Source organism: Asparagus officinalis, chromosome 4, assembly GCF_001876935.1.
Source record: "Asparagus officinalis chromosome 4, Aspof.V1, whole genome shotgun sequence".
Lineage (NCBI taxonomy): Eukaryota > Viridiplantae > Streptophyta > Magnoliopsida > Asparagales > Asparagaceae > Asparagus > Asparagus officinalis.
Genome location: NC_033797.1, coordinates 135,192,150 through 135,218,820, shown reverse-complemented (window position 1 = coordinate 135,218,820; position 26,671 = coordinate 135,192,150). Strand labels below are relative to the sequence as shown.

At 39.6% G+C, this 26,671-nt stretch overlaps 1 protein-coding gene across 5 annotated transcripts in view; it reads left to right on the top strand.

Moving 5' to 3' along the window:
* The window catches only part of LOC109839459 (protein VASCULAR ASSOCIATED DEATH 1, chloroplastic-like), a 55,813-nt gene that overhangs the window by 369 nt on the left and 28,773 nt on the right, over positions 1-26,671 (top strand). For all 5 annotated transcript variants that reach the window (XM_020407885.1, XM_020407884.1, XM_020407883.1 and 2 more), the window contains exons 2-14: positions 1-16; positions 2,980-3,030; positions 3,286-3,351; positions 3,990-4,085; positions 4,294-4,395; positions 5,401-5,495; positions 5,570-5,733; positions 5,862-5,902; positions 6,893-6,980; positions 7,111-7,197; positions 7,325-7,379; positions 8,197-8,263; positions 13,324-13,420. The exon at positions 1-16 is cut by the window's left edge. In XM_020407885.1, the coding sequence (XP_020263474.1) occupies positions 1-16; positions 2,980-3,030; positions 3,286-3,351; positions 3,990-4,085; positions 4,294-4,395; positions 5,401-5,495; positions 5,570-5,733; positions 5,862-5,902; positions 6,893-6,980; positions 7,111-7,197; positions 7,325-7,379; positions 8,197-8,263; positions 13,324-13,420 (1,025 nt within the window). The remainder of the gene's footprint in view (positions 17-2,979; positions 3,031-3,285; positions 3,352-3,989; positions 4,086-4,293; positions 4,396-5,400; positions 5,496-5,569; positions 5,734-5,861; positions 5,903-6,892; positions 6,981-7,110; positions 7,198-7,324; positions 7,380-8,196; positions 8,264-13,323; positions 13,421-26,671) is intronic.

Sequence of the window (26,671 nt, the reverse complement as noted above, 5' to 3'; positions counted from 1 at the left end):
GCTTCCCTCTGATGAGGTTAGTTGAGTTATATCTGCAAAGATTAATGAAATGATAGTTCTTGATGTTAATTGTGTCATATGATCGAGTCAAATTCACCATTTTTTGAGGAGTCGCCTGTGTATTCTTGATGATCTGAATCATACATTGTCTAATCAAGTATACAAATCCGAACGTTTTGAGTTGTCTGAAAATTTCAATGCATGGATAGTGGGATTCAGAATGCAATGTGAGTTGTACATCCATTTATGTTATTTATCTAATTTCTTGGTAAATGTTATGGCTGCTTTGATAAACTGTACTTATATAAACTGAAAATTCAATTCATAAAGTTCAAGTAACCATTTTAGTGTTGTGAACTCATGTTTTAGATAAAGAGCATTAAAAGATAGTCAGGCTAGTGTTTTAGACAGGACCTACTTATGATTGTTCATCCCATTTGCACTACTTATTTTGATATAAACATCAAAAAACTATCCGACATAAAATAATATTTTCTGGAAGCTTCTAAGTACATTCATCCTCTGGTGTTCTATGTTAGAAAACCACTTAATTTTGTAACTATACTAGATGCATCCATAAAAAATCTTCAACATCCTTAACGGTCTAATTGTTGTTTTCTGGATGAGTAGATTAGTTGAATAGCATCGATCATCCATTAGGGCAGTCCAACATGTAGTTTGATAGGTAGTATTTTTTTTAAGTTTGTTTGGGTGCACAAGGAAGTACTTAATGCCTTCATATATATCATGTAGTTTGATGGGTAGTACTTCTTAAGTTTTGTTAGAGTGAACAAGAGCACTACCTTCATATATGTATGTGTATATGTTTGCATGTACATGCACGCGTATGCTTATGTGAATGCATGTGCCTGTGTCCCCATGCTGCTGTGCATGGTTGGGCATGCTCATGTGTGCACGTGTTTGGGTGTGCTTGTGGATGAGCATAGGGCGTGTGATCATGCATACGCACATATGCTATGTAATGTGTATAGGTTGACAACTCATTTTGCTAAATGAGCTTCCAATTAAGAAGTCAGTGCTGAGGCCCCTACTAGTCACATCAGATATATGTATACGTTTGCATATATGTTGATGTATTTTGTATGTATATGTATATATGAAGTAATGTATATGAGGTGCAGCTTATTTTTCTAAGTGAGCTACCAAGAGTTACAATTGTGGTGAAGCACTCCGTACTAGTCACATTGGATGGGTGAGTCTCACCACCTTTTATCTCTTGGTAGCTCATTTAACAAAATGAGCTGTCACACACACATATTTGTTTTTTTGTACATGCACACACTGCTGATGAACTTAAAATTGAATATAATCTTCCCATGGTACAAAATCTTAGAACATTTGTTTAATTTTAAACTTCCTGTTCAATTTCTTTTTGTTTAACTAGCTTTAATTTCTTAGGTTGTTGGAGTTCCTGTTAAAGTAGTACTAGCTTATATATTAGGTAAGTAGTTTCCACATCTCCGACATTGAGATGATTGAGTTATCTACACTAAAAATAGTTCACGGTAGTCATAAGCACGCTCGTCTTGCTAAAAGCAAAGAGAGGCGAGCGGCGCGCGCGGGGGGGGGGGCGCGCAGGCGTTGCGTGCAGTGTGTAGCTGGGGGTGGGCCGGCACGCCGCTTGAAGATTTTATGCTAAAGCTTCTATTTTTAAGCCTCCATTGAATCCTTACCTTCCAAACTGACTCTTAATAAAAAGTTAACTCCTTGCCATTATAGTTGACGTAAAAATCCTTGTCATCACAACGAAGACTGAAATTTAAAAAAGGTTACGCTTATGTTTAATTAGATTAAGCTTGCAACACTATTCAACAATATGGAAGTTAACTGTGTTCCTTATTTATAGTGAAGTGTTGAAAACATGTGTTATTAGCTTTCAATATCTCAACTTCCTTGTGGAAACTACAGAGATTTTGAACAATCTGTATCAGTGTGTCCTTCATCCACCTGTTTTAGTTCCTTGCTTCGTAATGTTTGAAATATTCTCATTCTGTTTTTCACTGGCGTGACTAGGTTCATGCTATGCTGTAGTTTGCGGTACGGGCATGCAACGTGATATACTACTAGGATCAGACTTAACTGGGTCGGTGTTTGAGGTCTTGATAGAATTAGGAGCATTTTAATTATGCATGTAGCTCTATGCATGCAGACAAAGAATAGATGCATAAGGATTATGATGAAGAAATTTGCATCTTTTTCAACATAGAAAGTAAACTATGTTAGTTAAAATTTAAAAGTTATGGTCACAATTCTAATTACATAGAAGAACAATAAAGATCCAAATCCAACCTTTAAATCTGCGTTAAGTCTCGAAAACCTCAAATCTAGATCTTTTAAGAAAATGCTAAATACTAGATGTAAATACAACAAAATCTGTCATTGAACTAATTAGCCATTAGTTCTTTTCTTTTACTTTTCAGGTCATTAATAGTGACGACTTATATTGAATCTACCCATGAATATGCAGTCCAAGATCTAGATCACAATTCAAGGAGAGGGTGTAGGGTAACATTGTTTTTTCATAATCCTGCATTTTGGATAGATGACATTTGACAGAAATAACATCATGTTTGTGGTAAAATTGAGAAAGTCACAGGGCATCGGACCACTTTTTCATGGAGAAATCTTTATAATGCTTCACAAATATAACTTGTTCAAGATCCAGTAAAATACATGGTCAATTAATACCTTACAGACTTCTCAAAGTCCACTGAGAAAAGCAATATTTTCTCCCTCCCTCCCTTTCCCCTGTTTTCTGCGTCTAACAAACATAGCCAAGTTTATGATTCGGATCAGCTGTCAGAGAAAATTAATGTTGAATGTACGTTATGGTATAAAACTCCTTATTCTTAAAAGTCAAGGTGCTAAATTTCTATCCTTAAGTGACATCTTGTTTGTTTCAATTTTAATTATGTTTGTGCAAGTTTACTGATCGAACAAATTTATCTTTTTAACCAGGTCCTTGTTCAGGACTTCAATTGTGCGCTGCAGGAGAATATTCTTCTTCAGGTACTTGTATGCAGTAAGGAACTAACTAGCTTTTTAACTCTTCTTTTAACTTTTTTAAAATAGGATGTATCCCTTAATTTTTCTAACCTGCTATTACAAGTTTATTGCCTTTGGCAGTAAGTATCATCATATTAATTACTTTTGTCTCCTCTAAGAGAAGTAGCTTGTGTTAAAAAAATACACAGTATGTTGTAGTCTATATACTTCTGGTTGTATTATATTATTGTTTCCACATGTGGCATAATTTTTTTGCAGGGTCATATGTATTTGTTCATTCATCACATCTGCTTCTATTCCAACATTTTCGGATTCGAGACGAAGGTATTTGATTTTTTTAATTATGGATTTATCTTTCATTTAATGCTTCCGTCCCAATTTCACACATCACAATTTGATATTTTCAGCTGTTAATTGCTGGAAAGAATGATCTTATTGTTTCATTTTGTTGTTTTTCGTCATCGAGCATATTTCAAAAACATGGCATTCATTTTACCTTTATTTTCTCTAGTAACCATTGGATGTTGCACTGTGGAAGTTATTAAATAGCTCATATATTTGATGGAATTTCATATTGATAAATTTGATAGAGGAGTTGGAAACGTTTTTGCTTTGGCTGTCCAGTATTCTGGGCACTTGTGCACACATATCAATGCTCTGCTGCATCATTTGTGAAAAATTGAGTAAATACTTCAAGTGCAACAGTTGTCTAGCTTCTGTATCATGGGTTTGCAATGACATATTCCTTGACCATACTTCTTTTATCATACTATTTTGTTCGTCTTGACAAATTTTACTTGTAAATTGAACACATTTAGCTTAATTCTAGAAGGTTCTGATTGGTGATCTCGTTTATGTTTTAAATCACCATAATTCTTAAGTTATTGTTATTAATCTATTATATGTCAGCTTGGTATGACTCATTTAATTAGTTTGAGATCTAATGATTTAGCAATTCACAGAAAACAATTCCTTTCCGTGAGGTAACATGTGTTCGAAAAGCAAAGACAGCTGCAATTTTTCATAATGCCATTGAGATTGTTACTGGGGAGAAAAAGGTATCAGGACTTATTCTTTTCTGTGCAAATTCTTTTTCCCTTAGTTTTTGTTTGATTTTATTAATGTTTCTAGGATTGTGTGCGTGGGATTTATTCCTTCTAAGATTTTATTTTAGTCTTCTATCTAAATGTTTTTTTGCCCCTTTTGAGGTAACTAACTGCAGCTCAATGTTCCATTATTTTCTGTTGCACCTTTTTTATACGGTAGAACTTCTTTGGTTCCTTCTTGTCCCGTGATGAAGCCTACAGACTTATTGTAGATGGTTGGACACAACATAACAGTGATGCCAAAGCCCTCTTGGACCATCAGGTGTGCAACTTTTTGCTTTGAATTGGAAATATATTTTTTCATGTATAAATAGCTCATTCATTAATGAAAAAGTTTAATTTTTTATTCCTTTCCCTTTACCATGCATCAAAAGGTTGCTCTAAAACCATTGGTTTCTTGTAGAACGAATAAGCACATGACAAGGTATTGTTAAAACAAACCATATGGGTCCCTTACTTTGATATTTTATGGTATGTTATGACATCAACTACTCACTGGGAGCCTTGGGTGACCAATGCAATAGCCCAATCATCTTTGGATGTGCTCAGAGGAACTGTAGACACTTTTCATGTCAAATACTTATTTGTTTTTCTGTTGTGCTTAAGAAACTGCTTCTTGAGAAGAAAAGGAGGAAAATCTAAATATATATTTGGAGCATGTTAGCTACTCACGTTTTAATATTTCTTTTTATAAGTGTACATATTAAAAACTGGAAAGTATAAGAATACGTTATCTCAAATATCTGTTGACACAAAAGTCTTATTGCTAGTTAAGAGTTATATTTCCAAGGTAATGAGGTGTTAATCTCCTGTGCATTATGTTTGATGTTTTTGATAATTCATGTCCTTTTTGGTAGGAAGACAATTCCTTATGCAATAAGATTAGTGGAAAAGGTCTGTGCCCTCTCTCGATAAGATGATGATACAACTTTTTTTTTTGATTTAAGAATGCCCTCAGTTTGATGTCATTCATTATAATGTGGAAGCACACAATGGCTAAAGTATCTAATATCTTCCCATTTCAAATATCTGCAGCTGTAACTTTCCTTTTTTAACCTTTTCATCTATTCTGTAGTACTTTCTGTAAGATCTATTGTTTAGACTGTAGTCAGCAATACATTTTCCTTGTGCTTAACAATTCTTTTGAAGGAATTTAACCATCCATGATTAATAATCTATTTGGTTCCTTTATAAGCTTAGATTAGAAGCATATTCTAGAATGTTAAAATTGTCGCGACCACTTATGTTGACTTGCATTAATTTTCAGGAATCAAAATCAGAGAACAACCAAGATGGTGGTATTGTAGTTGTGGAAAGGATAGCAGGATCAGCAGAGTTGGTTGATGCTTCATCTGTAGACAGGTACTTAATTAGAGGAATTGACTGTAAATAGGTAAAATGGTGACTATATTAATCCATCACTGTACTACTTCCAGGATGAATGATGCTAATACTTCAGAAGAGTACAAACCCTTAAATGATAAAAGTGACACTGAAGCATCTTCAGAACACCAGGAGAATGGAAAGGATGAAAATTCTGATCACCCATCTTCTGGAGAGCCTTCCACCTGGAAGGCAGAGGATCTTGATGCTCCTAACAGTTAGTTACATTTAGCTTCCTATTTTGACACTTGGCCACTGTGTTCTGTTTGTCTTTTTGGTGACTCCTTATATTTTTAACCTGAGTAACAAATTTCCTCTTTGACACTTGTCCTTTCTATTTTGCAGTACCCGATAATTTTACATTGGTTATAGAGGCAAAATTTCCGGTAACTCAGAAGCTGTTATTTAAGTTCTGCTTGGCTCCAAATTATAGTTGTTTCTGGAATTCATGATGTTGAAAATCATGGATCTTTGGATCTAATCTTATATATGGTTACTTTTAACGCATGTTACCTGGGTACTTCTATCATGAAGCTATACCCATACCCAATACGTAGCGGTACCCAAACTTCATGGATACTCCTTGGATATATTCATACATGTATTCAGACATGTACTCAATTGTATGATATATGTTTTAGTCTAAAATACTTGTCATACACTTCGTGAAACACTTTCTCCATTTCTTGAAACTCGTTAGACTTGGGGTTGGGTTTGTTTCAGCCCATATCCAAGTTGAAATCTATGATTTAAAAGGGTGTTTTGAATGTCTAGTTAAGAAAACAAGCAGTTTCCAATTTTAACAATCAACATAATAAAAGAAATTAAAAAATATGAGAGGAATTTTAATTTGAATAGCACATGAATTGATAAATAATAATGATCTCATGTAAATTATTAACTTTAATATACACAAGAAGCCGTGTCCCTGTACCCTACATTTCACAAATTTGCCGTGTCCCGTACCCGTACCTGCACCCGTACCGATATGCATACCCGTTTCCATGCAACTTAGTTTTACCTGAAGAGCTGGTTCTATTGATGTTTTTTTCCTTTCTGTTTGATCGGAACTATTTGGAATCTTAACTCATACAGTTTCTAGGTCATGTAACAATGTGCGACCTCTTTGAAAAAAATCTTGGAACTTGAATTCATACCTATTTGTGAGTGAACTACAACTCAGTAGAAAATCTTGAATTGCAGTTATAAATTTAATCAGAATTCCAGAAATCTAACAATTTTGAAAATGATAGTCTCTTGAATCTAGTTACTGGATCTGGCTTTGTAGTTACATTAACAAAAATGATTCTTTTGAACTATTATTTTTGTCATGCTTTAATATTTTAAGTTTTATCTGAAGCATTAATGGTTTATAGGTTTGTGTGGAGGATTTCTTCACTCTATTCATCTCTGATCGTGCTTCTCACTTTCTGAAAAGCGTACACCGAAGGTGTGGGGACAAAGGTAAATTTGCATTAAGGCTTGGTCCACAAATGAGCATACAAATGTTAGTTTTTCATATTTAGGGTGAATATTTGCTCCATATTTCTGGCATTTTTAATTTAATTGAACTGTCATCTTCTCTATTTTCTAGAGTTTCAATCTACCCCATGGCGCGAACATGAAAACTTTGGACATACGCGAGATTTATCCTTTCTGCATCCAGTGAAAGTGTATATAGGTACGGACATGATCTTGCCTTAAAAATTGGCCGTCCTTCAAAAGTTTGAGAATGTCTTTTTTGCATTTTCCTTCTTTTTCCGCCTTTATCAGAATATTTATATTGATAGCACTTAGTTGTGCTCAAGGTGCAAAGTCAGGTCGATGTCAGGAGGTCCAGAAGTATCGTGTTTATAAGAACAGGTGATACCTCAGCTTCTATTACTGTTGGTTGTTAGCACTTTGCAATTCCTTGATATTCAGATTCCAATGCTAAATTTGGTGATCTGCTGCAGAGTTTTCATGAATCAAGATTTGAAATAACCCATTACTTTCGTGTATCTTTTATTATTTCGTGTTTGAGAGGTCAATAATTATGTAATGGTCCTGAGGACATAGTTGGCAACTTGGCATGCATATAATTATCATATCATTTAGTGTGTCTACATGAAGGAAAATTTAGGCTTTAAGTGATTAATTGTAGAAACCTACCTCATTGTCATACTGTTTGGACTTCAATGCAGCGACGGAGAAAAGCTTTCTAACATTTCCTATGCTTTTTAAAAATGTTCTAGGAGCGGATGATGAAAATAATTTCTAACCTATAGGAATTTTTCATCTATATTACCCTAAGGTATCACCTGAATGAATGTGACCTCCAATTTAACTTGCGTAATAAAATAATTAAATTTATAAAAATTTCAGATTTTGTTAACATTACATCTTTTTTGTATAAACACGCACATATCATTATATACATTACCTTCTATGAGAAATGGGAAGCAATTTTGATGTAAATATGTTTTAGTTCATGCACTTTTTAAATCGTTATTTTTTTGAGACCATTTATTCCGAAAGAAATTTCCATTACTTATTTTCCTGGTAGCTTAAGTGGTTGTATGCATTCCATTGGTCATGCTCCTTCAATAATGTGCATATGGATGATATACTTTTGAGTTGGATTTCTGTTCTGTGGTTATCATTTCCAATTCTTGTTGACTTTCATATGTTTTTCCTGCAGCCATTTAGTGATTGAGACATCTCAACAAATTAGCGATGTGCCTTTTGCGGATTACTTTCATGTTGAGGTATTATATTAAGTCTCAATATATGTTGCTTTTCCATTCTAGTCTTTCCTAAAACTTTTTAGCAGATGTCACTTGTGTTCTTATGTTCAGAAAAATCAGAATTCTTCACATCATTCTTTATTCATGTATCCTTGTAGATCTGATCTTATCAGCAAGATGAGTTTATCAATCCCTGCAGATTGCAGATATGCAAAATTAGCTGTCATTTAGTGAACTTTTTGTTTATGTTATGAAGTAAAGCAATATGCTGGTTATGCGGAAATATTATGTGGAATCCTGCTTGCGGTTTAAGAAACCAGATAATGTCTTTTCAGATATTTCTAAAATATTGGTCCAGCATTTATCAGATAAGTTACTGAGTTGTTTGTGCCCCATTGAAAGGCGAAAGTTTGTGTTACCAGGAAACAAGCTGCTTTTCTAGGCATGTCGTAAGATACAGATTCATTATTGGTGCACTTGATCAGCACATTACGCATAATTCGATTATGCATCATATGGCAGAATTATAGGTGAAAGGGTGTGTGTATCAGGGGTGGCAAACGGGTCGGGTCGGGTCATAGTTGACCCGACCCATATAAGTGTGACCCGACTCGACCCGTTTAATAAATGGGTCAATGCGATCCGACCCGTTTATTAAACGGGTTACCCGACCCGACCCATATAACCGCATAAAACCAAACATGATGCATGCTCGTCCCTGTGCTTTGTAGAAACATCCAACCCATCCTCGGATATTGGAAATGCCCAAACTTTTATTAATATCTTAACCCAAAAAAGAAATAAATAAAAGGGACTTTTCCATATTAGTCCCTTACACCTTCAGCATTCTGAATCAGCCCCCTAACTCATCGAGATTGCTATTATTTACCTCGCTTCCTATATTTTTTCTACTGCTGCTCGTGATTCGAGGCCTCTAACAACAAATTTCAGCGATTTAAGCCGCCTTCTCTTGGCAGCTCGGCGAATCGATCTAGCTCAACACGTCGATCAGGATCGAGGCGCCGTCGTTGGATCCGGTCACCGCCCTTCGACCTTCTGACGTGGACACGAGATTCGAGAGGACGGAGAGGATCCGATCCGTCAAGCTCATGTCGCCGGTTGCGGCTAAAAGGTGAGGGACGAGGTCCGATTCGACGAGGAGAGGGATGTTGGTGACGGAGATTGAGAGGCGGAGAAATAAATTAATATTTTTATTTTTTTAATAAAGGGGTCGGATCCTATCGAAGCTGGAGGCGGAGGAGAAGGAGGCATACGGCCTCATCTGCAAGTGGTGGCTACGCCTCCAGAGCTCCGAGTCCTCCAGAGCCTTCTATCGCGACCTCACTGACCCCGATCTCTCCGTCATCGCCTCCGGATTCCCTACCATCTCCCCGACTGCTCTCGCCGCTAGCTGCTTGTCACCGCTCGCCGCTCGAGGTTTGTGTTGGGAAATCTAGGGCTTCGTTATGGAGAATGAAGGCCAGGACGGGTTGCTAGTTTACGAGTCAGGTGTTTGTATTATACGGGTCAGTTCGGGTCAACCCGAATTGATCCATTTAATAAATGGGTCAGTTTGGGTTGACCCGTTTATTACCCGACCCATGTAATTCGATCCATACCCATTATAAACGGGTCGGGTCATAAATTGCCACCAATAGTGTGTATAGGGCACACACGCTTCTGTTTGTGAAATGAAAATTCTCCAAAAGATATAAAAGTAGAAAAATATGATAAAATTTTAAAAATATTTGATAATCTCTTCAAAGGCATATAACTTATTTCGTGTTTAATAACTATTACTCGTGTATGACATCAAATTCCAATATAATAATACCACACAAACAAGCATCACCAACCAATAAAAAATGATCATTTCTTAACTGACCTCTTCCCAATTCCTATGTTTGAACTGGTTATATGATAATTAGTAGTTCTATTAATTTCTCACAATCTTGTAGATCAGAGAGAATGAAATCCTCTTGTGCCACACAAGACAGGGATATCGTTCATAGATTATATTATATATATATATATATGATATACTATATATATATATATATGTATATAATATATATATATATATATATATAGAGAGAGAGAGAGAGAGGAGAGAGAGAATAATGTGTATCCTCTATCATAGGAGGGGGATTCTCCTTGACGCCTATGTGACATAATCCCCACCATCCTCATAAAATATAAGAGACGAAGTTGGTGAGTTGGCGGGATTTGATGTGCCTATTTTATTGGCGGATGGTGGAGATTTGCTGCCACATAGCGGGATAATGCAGGGAAATCTCCTCCAATATGAACAAGATACATCCTACATCCTCACTACTATATATATAATAGTAAATATACTATTACTTACCTATATATCCTATACTTATATACTATATCACCTCTGTGCCAAACATCGGTTCAGATTTGTATATCCTGTTGTTACCGAGGCCTTGCGTCGACATGTTGGTATATATTTTTTAGTTTTGTCATATTAGTATATTTTGTAGACTCCGGCGCCATATAGCCCTTTAAATTTGGCCAGAGTTACTGTTCCGACCAGTGTTGATGGATTTTTTGCATAAAATCCCTCATCAAAAATCCATCCTGCTCCTAACCCCCCCTCTCTCCTCCTCATCCTCTTCAAGCACCTCCTCATCATCATCCTCTTCAAGCACCTCCTCCTCCTCATCCTCTTCAAGCACCATCACAAGCATCATCTCCATGCTTTTCCCTCAGCAGCTTCAACATGTTTCCATTCATCTCAACAAGAAGAACAAGTCGTAAAGTGTGTAGTTGCAACAACACTCATTCACATGATTTGTAAACTAAAATATACTAAATACTCATCAATAACACCACAAAAGCTAACCTTCACCCCAAGTAACCAAATTTGATCTTAAAAAAACACCAAATGCTTGTCCATTAAAGAGAGATTACTGCGTAATGACCAAAAATCAGACAAAGAGAAGGAGAATCAAGTAACAAACCACCGAATTGGACTCATCGTCATTGTCCAAGCTATACTCAGTAACTGCACCGCGATCCACATCACTGATCCCCTTAATCTCCCCGTTTCGTCCATCGACAGTGTTGAGATCGTGCAGCGAGCTCTCGATGAACGAATTCGAAGAGGAGGGGGAGGTTGAAGAGGATGAGGAGGAAGAGGATGAGGAGGGAGAGGGGGAGAGGTTTAGGAGCAAGATGGGTTTTTGATGAAGGGGTTTTATGCAAAAAATCCTATCAGCACTGGTCGGAACAGTAACTCCGGCCAAATTTAAGGAATATATGGCGTCAGAGTCTACAAAATATACAAATCTGACAAAACTAAAAGAAAACATACCAACATGTCACCAAGCCTCTACAAAATATACCAATCTGATCATTTTGCCTATATATATATATTCACATATTGATGTGCAGAAGTGTTCATATATACTACTTATGTTTTCTCCCTTGTTTAATTAACAACATAAGGTTTAATGGTCTACTCAGCCCCATTCTATGCAATATCGATTAACTTATATAGTGGAAATGTCATTTTGGTTTATTGTCATATTTATGTTACCTGGTTACTTCTATCATGAAGCTGTACCCATACCTGACACGTACCTGTACTGAAACCTCATGGACACTTCTTGGATATATGCATACATTTATTTAGACATATTCTCAGTTATATGATATATGTTTTCATTTAAAACACTTGTCATACACTTATTGTATCTATGTCCTACACTTCACATCCATTTAGACATGGGGTGGGTTCATTTCAGCACATAACCAAGTTCAATACTATGTAAGAAACTTAAAAATGAGTAGTTTCCAATTTTTAATAATAAACATTATAAAGGAAACTTAAAAATGTGATAGGAATTTTAATTCTAAGAGCACATGAACTGAAAAACAATAATGATCTCATGTAAATTATTAATTTAAATATACATCCCTATCCCTGTATCCTATATTTTACACTTTTGCTGTGTCCAGTACTCGCATTGGTACCTGTACCTGTTTCCATGCAAATTGACTTCATAAAAAGGGACACATTTAATCATGAAAAAAGCTATATCTACGGTGGCTAACAAAATAACGTCCTTCAATTTATCCAAAACAGATCATTTCCTTTCAACTTCCCCCCCTAGTTTTATGCCTATATATAAAACAAGCTTCCAGCGCAATTGGTAAATTTTGTGGGCAGAGCAATACAAGAGGCTTTGGGCTTTCGCAGTGATGGGAAGTGTGCCTGACTTGTTATGATGTCTTGGTAGCATTATTTATATCTTCTCTTCTGAAAATTCTGAGCACATGATATAACTCTGTTTAAATTAAAGTATATGGAAACCAGCTCTTTTCACTTCAAACGTGAAATTTATACGTAATTAACATGTTGTCCCTCTTACAGTGAAATCATTCACCTATAGGTGATTTTTTTTTTGCGTTACCTGGTTTGGAATTGTCTTGAAGATAATATTTTCTCATAGTTCTAGTTTTTGGAAATTATTGCTTATATAATCCCTGAAATTGAGCTACATCACTATTAATAGTATGCATGATGCATATACTACGGACCCAATTTTGAAATCTGGATTCTCAAAATGAAAATCCGTACCGTTGGATACATGTAATACATAAACTACCTAGGAACACATTTTCAAACGATCTTGACATGTTTTAAATAATTTATCAGAGTAAAAAAGATCATTTAATTTTATGAAAATTCTGATACATTAATTTTGATAACGTAAAATGCATGGTTATAACACATTGTAATTTTGATAACGTAAAATGCATGGTTGAAACACATTGAAATCATCCAAGATTTTTATTTCATTGTTAAACCGTTGAAATCCAATTGAAATCCAATGGTTGCCGATTTTCCATTTAGACACCTAGATTGTAATTTGTATATATGATATCCACATTTTTGGATACTGCTCATAGTAGAATATCTCAGCTCTAATATCTGCCTGTAACTAGTATCTTCTTGTATAAGGTTCTAAATTTGATTGAACTGAATATCTAGAAAGAAAATATTATCCAGGCACTATAATCAACTTCATTTTTGTTTGTATAATGTTTAGAGGATATGGGATGTTAAGAAGAATGAGAATGAAGAAAATAGTTGCACTCTGCAAGTGTACTTCAATGTGGCATTTTCAAAGAAGACAATGTTTAAGGGTACGTTTCATCATCTTCCTGTTGTTCTAGAGTCAGTATTAACCCATTTTTACATGCTTATGATTATTGTCTCCACTTGTGTATTCAAGTCCTTATTCCAGCACATTAATCGATCTTGCTTCTCACTTTCATATGATATAATCTTATGTTGCCGCACGAGAAACTTGTCATTTTGAGTTATTGCTACCAATCTTGTAACTGGACCTGTATTTTATTTGTACATTTCCCTCGACATATATACGAGTGTTTGGTATCAGGGATATGTATTTTTTAAAATCAAGGGATGGGAGAAGAGGTCGAAGAAGAGTTCTTCAAAAAGGTAGGGTGTTTCAACTTTGACTAGTCAGTTTGGGTGAGGTCATATGTTTGAATGTATCTTTGAGGGTGAAAGCATTTTTTTTCTTTTTTTTTGTATAAGCAATTATCAGATAGAGTATGTAATATGCTTATTAGTGTATTCAGGGGGCTATTAGCTTTGCATTGACTTTATGAGCACAAACAGTACTACCTGTCACATACATGCTCTTGATACCTATGTTTTAGTTAATTACTATTTAGGTTTTATAGTTATACCTGTGTTGCTAAGATGTACCTGCTGTGCGTGCTGGTTATTGTGTGACTCAAAATCCGTTACAGATGATTCTAAACTCACAGCTTTTGCAGTTTTTTTTTAGCTTGCTATGCTTGATATAGCAACTTACCAAAAGTTTCTTCTCAAGGGGCCGATTTACTGAAGCTGTGTTCGAAATGGCCTAGGTCTGTGTTTATTTTGCCAGGACTCATCTGGATTTGGGTGACCATGGAGCAAATAAGCTAGTTGAAAAAATTCAGCCCAAAAGAAACTGTTGAGTGAATTTCAGTGTTCTGATTCCTCTACATACTAATTTTGTTATTGGATGTTTATGTGGTCTTTAATGGTTAGTTTTAAAGTTCATGCCACTGCACCAGAACTCTGAAGTTGTGATGAGTTGTGATGAGGGTTTAAAGTTATAATTTTATACTTGTTGATATCAGAAAACTGATGTGTGGTTTAGATAAGAAAAGGACAGTTTCGGGGTCCCTTAATTCCTCTAATGGCTTATAATTCTGAAGGAGACCTTGAGCCGCAATTCCCTGCACATAATAACAGATGTTATAGGTTCCAGAGGTTGTTTCCTTTAGCGTGCCCTCTGACATTCAAGTCAGTGACTGGTCTAGTAATCTGAAAAGAAAAGCAGAGTTAGTCTTTATGGATTTTTGTGTGTAAAAAATGCGTACATGAGTATAGTGGAAGTTACCACTATTTATAGAGGACTAATGGGGGCATGTTGGTAATCTTTTTGGATCGGTGCAGTTTGGTGGGTCAGACCATGCTTTACACATGTCGGCAATAATGTGAACTAGTGGGCTTTATGATTAATGCGACAATGACAGAGCGGCTGAAGTCTTGTCGCGGTTTGAGGAGTCTTGATGACTCTGGCTCTGAGAGGCCATAATGACTTTGAAACTACATTAATTGTGATGGCGACTGGGCGGTGAATTGCGGATGCTGTGATACGGGTGTATCTTCTTCCCTGTCTCGGGAGCTTAGTGATCCTCATGGGAGCTTGATGTTAGATGATTCTCATGGTATCTTGAGAATAGAGTCGTAGTTAGAGCCAAAGAAAATGGCGAAAGAAGTCGGAAGAAGCGAAACGCAGAAGAACAGGGTAAACTGGCAGTTCTCTGTCCGGTCGACTGCGGCACACATGCCGGTCGACCGGACAACCCTGCAGGGCACAGGGAACAGAAAGTTCTCTGGCCGGTCGACCGGACCATGCTTGGCGGTCGACCGGATCGTGAATTCTGGGTTTCCTGTTTCGTTTTGGATTCTGTTCTGACAGGGACTCTTCTTTCTTTTAGGCTTGTTTATTTACAAGATTACCACCCACGTTGTACCAGATATAAATAGGTTATTGTAGGGTCTTAAAAAGAGACCTTAGGGAGAGAAATTCTAATAATTGTATTAGGATTTAGAGAGAGTTAAAGAGAGGTTGTTCTCGATTCTAGTGAGATTGTGAGAGAGATTGTAATCTTTTCATACTCATAATCTAGAGAAGGTAATTTCCTTCGTCATACTGAATTGTTCTTGTGTTTTGATCATCCTCTTCTCAACCCACCTTTTGATAATTTCGCGACTAAAGGGTGCTCGCATGACAACTCGTATTAAGTTGGTACCAGAGCACCTAGATCCTGTGAAGGGGGAACCTGTGTATGGTCCTTACTCACTCACAGTACAAGAAGCTTGGCGAGATCCTTATTTCTTTGGAGGGAGTCCAGAAATTAAGGAAGGAAAAGATGACTGAAGCAGATAATTCAGCAAGACTTGATGCCATGGAGAAGCAGATTGAGACGATCGGGACGACTCTTACTTAACTCGTGGGTCTCATCATCGGAGGAGACAAAAAGGAGGAATCTTCTTCGAAGGGTAAGAAGAAACTCGTCGAATCTAACGAAGAGAGCGAGGAATCTGATTCAGAGGGGGAGACTGAGATTGTCAAGACTGTTGGACATCAAGAGGGTAAGAATAATTACCAGAATCTGAAGATTGACTTTAAGGTTGAGATTCCTGTTTATGATGGGAGTATCATTACCAGAATCTGAAGATTGACTTTAAGGTTGAGATTCCTGTTTATGATGGGAGTATCAATGTGGAGAAGCTTGATGATTGGATCGAACGTTATGATGGGAGTATCAATGTGGAGAAGCTTGATGATTGGATCGAACGTATGGAGATGTACTTCACTCTTTACGGATATTCGTCCCATGAGAAGATAGTGTTCGTGACATTGAAGCTTTCAGGACACGCGTTGACGTGGTGAAAATCCTATTGCAAACAGGAGAAGAAAGCGGTGTCGTGAAACAAGTTCAATGAGCTACTTAGGAAACAGTTCTATCCGGTGGGATTCCTTGAGGAGCGTTGGTACAAGTGATATGGCTTGCGCCAAAGGGTCAATCAAACCGTTTAAGAATACACTACGGAGTTCCAGCAGCAGGCAATTGTTCTTAACATTATGACAGAGGAATATTCCGTGTTCATGAAGTATATGACGGGATTGAGCGATTACATCCGAAAGGAGATGAGGTTATTCACGGTCGAGACTATTGCAGAGGCGAGCGTGAAGGCCATTGCTATTGAGGGCAAGCAAAAGAAGAGCAACGAAGCAAAAGGGGATGCAAAGTAAATTGGAGGTGAGTCTAGTGGTTCTCAGTTTAAGGAGGAGAAGAAGGGTGATCCAGGGAAAACAGGACTGATTTGTGGTCATTGCGAGAAGACAATGCACATAACTGATCGGTGCTGGGAGAAGTATCCTCATCTCAAGCCAATGGGGTTGAAGGAGGAGAAAAAGGCGTACGTGATAGCTCAAGGTCCGAAAGAAGTCCCAGGGATGACGGAACCCAATAGGGTCTCAACCTTATGGCGGGGAAGCAGGCCACTAAAGAAGACGACCCGAGGGAGCAGCTTTTTGTGCTTAAGTTGCAAGTGAAGACCAGTTTGGTTGATGCCATAGTTGATTTGGGCAGCGAGAAGAATTTGATATCCGAAGTCTTGGTTCAGAAGCTGGGTCTGAAGACGGTCAAGCATCCGAAGCTCTATCCATTGGGGTGGATTCAGAAGAAGGAGAAGCTAAGTATAGTTGATCAATGCACTGTAAGATTTGCGCTCCATGAGTCGTATATTGACGAGATCACATGCGACGTAGTTCCATTGGATGTTTGTCAGATTATACTGGGCAATCCGTACTTATGGGATAGATATGCGATCTACGAGAGGCGGGCTCAGAAGTATACATTCACCAAGGGTGGTGAAAAGTTCATATTTCGTTCGGCATCTCTTCCGAGGGAGACAAGCTTGGGGACGGTGATGCGAACGAAAAGGTTAGTGAATGCAAGCAAGAAGTTTGTCTCGCTATGCATTAGATTTCCAGAAAAGCCATCGATGAAGGATTGCAACTTGGAGCGAAAAGTGACTACGACAAGACGCGGGATGAATGAGTTATTTCCGATCGGACGTCGAGATCAGATTCCTAGCAAGGTCAGGTGGTTCAGAAAAGGAGGGGCTCGCGAGTTCCCTCAGCTTCAGTTCTAACTTGAACGGGACTTCAAGTTCCTAAAGGGGGACTCATGATACGGGTGTATCTTCTTCCCTATCTCGGGAGCTTAGTGATCCTCATGGGAGCTTGAGGATAGATGATTCTCATGATATCTTAAGAATAGAGTCGTGGTTGGAGCCAAAGAAGACGGCGAAAGAAGTCAGAAGAAGCGAAACGCAGAAGAACAGGGTAAACTGGCAGTTCTCTGTCCGGTCGACCGCGGCACACATGCAGGGTAAACTGGCAGTTCTCTGTCCGGTCGACCGCGGCACACATGCCGGTCGACCGGACAACCCTGCAGAGCACATGGAACAGAAAGTTCTCTGGCCGATCGATCGGATCATGCTTGGCGGTCGATCAGATCATGAATTCTGGGTTTCCTATTTCGTTTTGGATTCTGTTCTGACAGGGACTCCTTTTTTTTAGGCTTGTTTATTTACAAGATTGTCACCCATGTTGTACCGGATATAAATAGGTTATTGTAGGGTCTTAAAAAGAGACCTTAGGGAGAGAAATTCTAATAATTGTACTAGGGTTTAGAGAGAGAGTTGAGAGGTTGTTCTCGATTCTAGTGAGATTGTGAGAGAGGGATTGTAATCTTTTCATACTCATAATCTAGAGAAGGTAATTTCTTTCGTCATACTGAATTGTTCTTGTGTTTTGGTCATCCTCTTCTCAATCCATCTTTTGGTAATTCCGCGACCAAAGGGTGCTCGTACGACAACTCGTATCATGCTGATTGGCCATGCATTAAATATGATTGACGTTGGTGAAGTTGACAGGTCGTCTGACTGTTCAAGACGCTTAGTATTGAGTCCAAGTAGGGGATGCCTTTCGTCTTGGATTTAGACCTTTCAAGCAAACCCCGGGTCGAAGACACCATTTGTCTCGAGCGTGGGTTGCAAGAGAGGTCGGCTGACTCTACACCTGGGTCACGCTTTCAGATGTGTGGGTGATGCGAAACAATGTGATACAGGTATGAAGATCAGTGACGACATTGTTTTATCAAATCAGCATCGATCTAGGCAGGAAGCTCGAGAATAAAGTGAAGCTCCAGATGGTTTTTAAGTAAAAATTACGAATGTACTAAGTTTAGACCATTGTAAATTAATCAGATAATAAATGTAATGCTTTGTTCTCTTAATACAGTTTGACTTGTAATATTTAGATTAGCAAAAATACTTGGCAACAGAATCACTCGCTTAGTAATCAATCTGAGTACATCACAAGCGCACTCGATATTAATATTGATAACAAAATGCACGCAATAGCGGTTCCAAAAATACTTGGCGAAAGAAAACAAAACATTTGTCAGGCTGAACCGGTTCGACGTGAGGGACCTCTGGAGGCGGTGTAACGACTCGGAATCTGAGTGGCGGGAGTTCTCCGAGAGCTACGTAACTAGGGTGAAGCGGTGTGTCTGGATAGAAACGTCGATGCCACGAGCTAATCCCCAAACGACTCCACGCTCTCGGCAATCTGATGAGTCACGCGCTCAACGTATCCGGCTACGGTCTCGAACGACTGATAGTCGAACCACTGAGAAAGCTATAAATTAAGTACACCGGTATCTGGATCAATCACGAACTGGGCGTCTTCGGTTTTAGGATCGGCCATGCACCAACGGGTCGCGGCTCAAACTCAGATCGACGACGAGTGCAGAGAGAGGTCTGACAACGATGTGGCCGTGACAAGAGAAGGCGGAGGGTCTGCTCGGGGTGGTGAAGGTGAACAGAGAGTTTTTTTACCGGATGCCTTGAGGATCGGAAAAAGGCAACATGTCCGGCAGACGCGGAGGTAGGGCGGCGACCTTGCGGGTACGAGGAGGTGCTGGCAGGCGGTGGTTGGGATCTACAATTGAAGGACGAGATGGCAGAGTAAAGGGGGGTGTTGGGATTGAATCTCGGGGTGAAAAGAAACAGGTGAGGCTGGCACGACTTGTGAGGGTGGAGATAAGGGCTGGTCGGAGGAGGGGGTTTGGACGGCGAAATGGTTGTGTTGGAGGTGGGATTGGGCTGATCGGGAGAAGAGGATGGACAAGGGTGTTGTGTGGTTAGGGGGTGGTGCTGGAGCGGATCGTTTGGGAGATGAGGGCGCTAGTGTCGAAAGAGGGAAGAGCAGCGGCAGGGAGAAGCTGCGGTCGACGGCTGAGGGTGATGAGGGAGAGGCGCGGCGAAAGCGAACGTGTAGCCGAGCGACGGCCTGCGCAAGTGCCGGCTGCTAGGGAGGGCATTCGTTAGAAGAGGCAGCGGGCCGGAGACCAGTGCTGGGGAGACAGTGCTGCTGTTTGTTGACTCGGTTGTAAGGCATGAGAATGGGGAGGCGCGGGGTAATGGAACTCGGTGCGCACGCTGAGCCGCGGCCTATTCGCCGGAAGCGCATCGAGGGTGCGTGGCGGCGCTGTTGCTGTGAGGTGCAGCCTTAGGTTTGGTTGAGGGATTGTTTACGTGGGGAAGAAGAAATTTGGCGGCTGGAGAAAGAAGAAAATTATGAATATTAAGCTAGGGTTTCACACCAATTAATTAGGCTAATACAAATAATTTTTATTTTTCAATAATCCTTCATCTGATTACATCCGTACTTAAATAGAGGAAATTACAGATTTTTAAAATCTCACAAAATCTCTCATAATCAATCACAATCAATCAGTTACTAAAACTGATTAACTACCAAATCAAAACTAAAGTTCAAAATTCAAAATTCAAATTAATTATTACAACTGAAATACTACTAACTGAAAATCAAAACCATAATGCTGAAACGCGGCGTCTCCTGCGCTGATAAACATGGTGAAAGTCACGTGCACGTATATGGATGTCCTCATCATTCTCCCAAGGTGGGAGAGAACTCGACCCCGTCGAGTGTAAATTAGGATGGCTGTTATACTGCTCAAGAAGATCTAGATCCATCCTCTGTAAATCTCCTTGATCGCCAAGTATCATCAGACTCAGATCGACCTTTCCAACGTACCAAGTACATGCGGATACCACCATTACTAGTAGAAACAATGTTATCATCAATAATAGTATCAATGTCATGTGCTGTATATGGGGGTAATATCTAGGGAAGTGGATGTAAATGGCAGCTCTCAGAAATAGGCTCAGGGGTAGGCTCATCAACTAGTGGGTTGGCAGGGTTAAAATGTGGGCCTTTGTACTCTACTAAATCCTCAAAATTAAAAGTCGAACCAATATTAAAACCTTTAGGAAGGTCGAGAACATAAGCATTATCATTAATTTTCTGGAGAATTTTGAAAGGCCTGGGCTTCATGCATGCAACTTTTTAACAGTTCCCGGAGGAAACCGTTCCGGACGTATCCGGACCATCATATAGTCACCAACATTAAATTCTTTAAACCTCCTTAGATTTGCTCGCATTTTATAGTTCGCATTGCTATCGTTGATCTTACTAGTTTCTTTATGTAAATCATGAATGCGAGATGCAAATGCAGATGCTGACTCAGATACTTTATGATGTGCAGACATGGGGACAAGATCTATAGGTTGTCTAGGCTTGTAACTATACACGACTTCAGCTGGACTAACACCCGTAGACCTATTTACATAGTTATTATAAGCAAATTCAGCAGTAGGCAGATGTTGATCCTAATCCCTAAGATTCTCACCAACTAACGATCTCAAAAGGTTACCTAAGCTCTTGTTGACTACCTCAGTCTGACCATCGGTCTGGGGATGAAAAGCTATAGAGAATTGAAGTTTAGTTTCCATTTTGTGCCAAAAGGTTTTCCAAAAATAACTGGTGAATTTAACGTCTCTATCAGACAATTGTTTTCGGTAATCCATGCAGTTTAACAACTTCATTAAAGTATAGCTTGGTCACATGAAAAGCGTCAGAAGTTTTGGAGCACGGTATGAAGTGAGCCATTTTGAAGAATCGGTCCACTACAACAAGGACATATTCGTGTTTTCTAATTGTCTTCAGAAGTCCTAACACGAAGTCCATGCTGACATCTTGCCATGGACAATTTGAGACAGGGAGAGGAGTGTACATGCTAGTGTTCTGCTTACGTTGCTTAGCTACTTGGCAGGTGTGACATCGACCCACTAGCCTAACGTCACGTTTAATACTTGGCTAATAAAAACGATATTCAACTGCCTCGACAGTCTTGTTATTACCAAAATGTCGTGCAAGACCTCCAGCGTATAGTTCCCAAATTAAAAATTCTCTTAGAGAGGTGTTGGGAATACACAACTTGTTAAAATAAAAAAGATATCCATCCTTCAGAAGAAAGCCATCTATCTCATGGTTCACTCCATCATTCAACAAAGTGTAAACTTCGCTGAAATCAGAACACGACTCATATTGCCCTTTGACTTTCTCAAAGCCAATTACTTCCGCACTCATAATGGAAAGAAGGTGCATGCGGCGACTGAGTGCGTCGGCAGCCTTATTCTCAACTCTCGCTCCAGTATTTTGCTTATGTTGCTTAGCTAGTTGGCAAATGTGACATCAACCCACTAGCCTAACAACGTCATGTTTAATACTTGGCCAATAAAAGCGACATTCAACTGCCTCAATAGTCTTGTTATTTCCAAAATGTCCTACAAGGCCTCCAACATGTAGTTTCCAAATCAAGAATTCTCTCAGGGAGGTGTTAGGAATACTCAACTTACAAAAATGAAAAAGATATCCATCCTTTAGGAGAAAGCCATCTATTTCACGAGTCACTCCATCACTCAGCAAAGTGTAAACTTTGCTAAAATCAGAGCACGACTCATACTGCTCTTTGACTTTCTCAAAGCCGACTACTTCCGCACTCATAACGGAAAGAAGGTGCATCCGGTGACTGAGTCCGTCGGCGGCCTTATTCTCTACTCCCGCTTTATGTTTAATCGTGTAGGTGTAGTCCTGGAGGAACTCAACCCAACGACCATGTCTGGCATTCAGCTTTTTTGGGAGTGAATATATCAAAGGGCCTCGTGGTCAGAATATATGACAAATTCTTTCGGTAACAGGTAATGGCGCCAGTGACGAAGAGATTGTATCACCGCATAGAATTCTTTACATAGATGGAATAGCGTTGCCTTATATGCTTCAACTTTTCACTAAAGTAAGCAACGAGATGTCCTTCTTGAGATAGGACTCCACCCACTCCAATGCCAGAGGTATCGCACGCAACCTCAAAGACCTTAGAAAAATCAGGTAGGCGCATAACAGGTGCCTGCGACATTCTCTGTTTGATCTCCACGAATGCCTTGGTAGCAGCTTCTGACCATTCAAACTCGTCTTTCTTCAAGCAATCAGTGATAGAGGACCATGATGGCACTGAAACCCTTTATAAACTGACGATAAAAAGTAGCACGTCCATGGAAGCTTCGAACATCTCTAATATTCTTGGGTTCAGGCTACTCTTCGATAGCTCTAACTTTCTCAGGATCAGCAGATACTCCTTCAGAAGAGATCACAAATCCTAGAAAAATGTCTTGATGTGTAAGAAAAGTACATTTCTTAGGATTGACATATAGTTGCTCTTTCTTAACACAGCACATACTTGACGCTGATGATCTACGTGTTGCTCACGAGAGTTACTATAAATAAGGATGTCATCAAAGTATACCACTAAGAATTTTCTAGTGAAGGGGAGGAGTATTTGAGTCATCACTCTCATAAAGGTACTCGGAGCATTAGTCAAGCTAAAGAGCATGACCATCCACTCGTACATTCCGTCTTTTATTTTAAAAGCGGTCTTCCATTCATCACCGGGACGGATGCGAATTTGATGGTAGCCACTCTTAAGATCAATCTTAGAAAAGATAGTGGCTCCAGATATTAGATTGAACATGTCATCCAACCGGGGTATGGGAAAACGATACTTCATCGTGATCTTGTTGATTGCACGACTATCCACACATCTACACCATGTTCAATCTTTCTTTGGCGTCAGTAATGCGGGGACCGCACGATGGGACCGCACAAGGGCTTATGCTTTTTTTCACAAAACCCTTTTTTAGCAGTTCATCAACTTGCCATTTTAGCTCTGCATGCTCATTAGGGTTTATCATGTAATGAGGCAAATTGGGAATAGTTGCTCCCGTGACTAAATCAATTGCGTGTTGGATATCACGCATCGGGGGTAATTGGTCTGGGAGGTCCTCAGGGAAGACGTCAGAGAATTTTTCCAACACAAGAGCGACTTCTGGAGAGACCACATCAGGAACATCCTTAGGAGTTTCTCTAGCAGCGAGGGCGAAAATGGAGGCTCCATTAGCTAGCACACGATTGATCTCTTTGGCTCCAATCAGGTTAACGTCTCGGGAAGACTTGTCTGGATTGAGCTTCTTGTCACTACCTTTCGGTTGAACTAGAAGGATCTTGACCTTCTCGTCGTGCTTGAACAATAACATGTTTGATCGCCCGAAGATGTGAACGTCGTTATCAAACAACTAGGGTCTTCCAAGAATAATTTGACCCACATCCATTTTTAGAACATCGCACCAAACTTTATCTTTATAAATGACAAATTGAAGAGGGACTAAACACCTCTCTTGGACATGCAGTGTGGTATCATTAATCCATGATACCTTATAAGTGTTAGGATGTGGTGCGGTCTTAAGACCAATCTTGGCTATCACAACTGATTAGACCGCATTAATGTAGCTTCCACTGTCCACAATCATCTTGCAATTCTTATCACCAATCTTTATGAACGTATGATAGATGGACGTACGTCTCCAATCATCAACAACATTGGGTTGGGAGATGGCGCATCTAACAACGGATACGGTGGGAACCTCAATTTGTCTAAGGCAACCTAAGACAGTATCATCTACCTCGTCTCGAAATCATCGGTGTCATCGTCAACTTGATGGACAAACTCGTCGCTGTCAAGTTCAGGTTCATATTCAAATTGGCCATCGATGATAGCAACCTTGTGACGGGTCGGACAGTTTGCAAAAACATGTCCGTACCCTTGATATTTATAGCACTTAACGTGAGGGCCAATCTTGGAGAATTTCTCTCTGGCTCCTTGCCTTTAGGGTCGACTCTTGGTTGGGAAGAACTAGGTTTAGATCGACTCGGAGGTTGATTAGAGATAGGAGCACGGGAAGACATGGAGGAATGAGTTTTAAAATCCTGACTCCTATAAGATTGGTGGGATTTGGCTTCATCTAAATTTTGAACTAAGGCGTAAGCTCTCTCAAGGGTGTCTACTCCTCTAGCAAAGAGTTCGGTTTGGATGTCGCTTCTTAATCTATCTCTAAATTTTGACAAGACTTTCATCGGCGCCTCTTGCTCAATGGTGCTGCATCGCGTAAACAATTCGTCGAATTGGGCAACGTATTCTTTCGCAGATTTGGTTCCTTGAGTAAGTCGATGCCACTTGTCTAGTAATCTATGGTAAAACGATGGCGGGAGGTATTTTCGTTTCAGTTCGTCGGTCATTTCTAGTCAAGTTGTAATCGGTAACTCACCTCTAATGTATCTTAACGTTTCAAGGTTAGACCAATATTGGCTGGCGGGTCCGATGAGTTTCATAGCTACGAACTTGACCTTTCGGGGTTCCGTCAGGACGTACTAATCGAAGTAGCGATCCATGTTCTTCAGCTAGTTTAAGAAAGCTTACAGGTCGAGCTTACCGTTAAAGGTTGGTGCACTGACCTTAATGCTCCTCAGATATTGTGCATCCGGATCAGCTACAGGTTGATGTGGGGGTCGAGGGGCGAGGTGTCCATAACACTGACCTTGTAGCGGTGGGGCGATGTGTTCATAACCTTGATTTTGCAGCGGTGGAGTTGCAACATGTGCCTCTTCGAGCCTAGCTAGTCTTTCGTTGGTTTCATCAAATCGTGTTGCTAGTTTAGCGAATTTCTTAAGGAGTTTGGACTCTACGCTGTTTGACATGTTAGACTCACTAGTTGACTCACTTGACTCTCCCAAACGATAGGGTAGACCTGTGCGAGTGGGCATAGACTAACAGCTAAATGAGATGAATGTGTATACTAACCATTAAATGAGATGAAAGATATTTTTTTTAAAACCAAATAAAAGACTTAATTAACTAAACTAAAATTTCCTAACCTAGAACCACGCTCTGATACCAAAAATGATGCGAAACAACATGATACATGTATGAAGATCAGCGACGACAATGTTTCACCAAATCAGCGATCGATCTAGGCAGGAAGCTTGAGAATAAAGTGAAGTTCCAGATGATAGTAAAAATTACGTAATGTACTAAGTTCAGACCTTTGTAAATTATTTAGATAATAAATGTAATGATTTGTTCTCTTAATACAGTTCGACTTGTAATATTTAGATTAGCAAAAATACTTGGTAACAGAATAACTCACTCACTAATCAATCTGAGTACAACACAAGCGTAATCGATATTAATATTGATAACAACATGCACGCAATAGCGGTTCCAAAAATACTTGGGCGAAAGAAAACAAAATCTTCGTCGGTCTGAACCGGTTCGACGTGAGAGACCTTTGGAGGCGGTGTAACGACTCCGAATCTAGATGACGGGAGTTCTCCGAGAGCTACGTAACTAGGGTGAAGCGACGTGTCTGGGTAGAAACGTCGGTGCCACGAGCTAATCCCCAAACGACTCTCCATGCTCTCGGCAATCTGATGAGTCACGCGCTCAACGTATCCGCTCGAACGACTGATAGTCGAACCACTGAGAAAGCTGTAAATCAACTATATCGGTATCTGGATCAAGCACGAACTGGGCATTTTCGGCTTCAGGATCGACCATGCACCAACGGGTCGCGGCTCAAACTCAAATCGACGACGAGTGCAGAGAGAGGTCTGACAACGATGCGGCCGTGACAATAGAAGGTCGAGGGTCTGCTCGGGGTGGTGAAGGTGAGCAGGGAGTTCTTCTGCTGGATGTCTGAGGATGGAAGGCAACACGATGACCGGAGTAGGGCGGCGACTTGCGGGCAGAGGAGGTGCTGCAGGCGATGGTTAGGGATCTACAATTGACGAGGTGGCAGGGAGGTAGGCGGGGTGTTAGGAGTTGATCTCATGTTGTGAGGATGGAAGGCAACACGATGACCGGAGTAGGGCGGCGACTTGCGGGCAGAGGAGGTGCTGCAGGCGATGGTTAGGGATCTACAATTGACGAGGTGGCAGGGAGGTAGGCGGGGTGTTAGGAGTTGATCTCATGTTG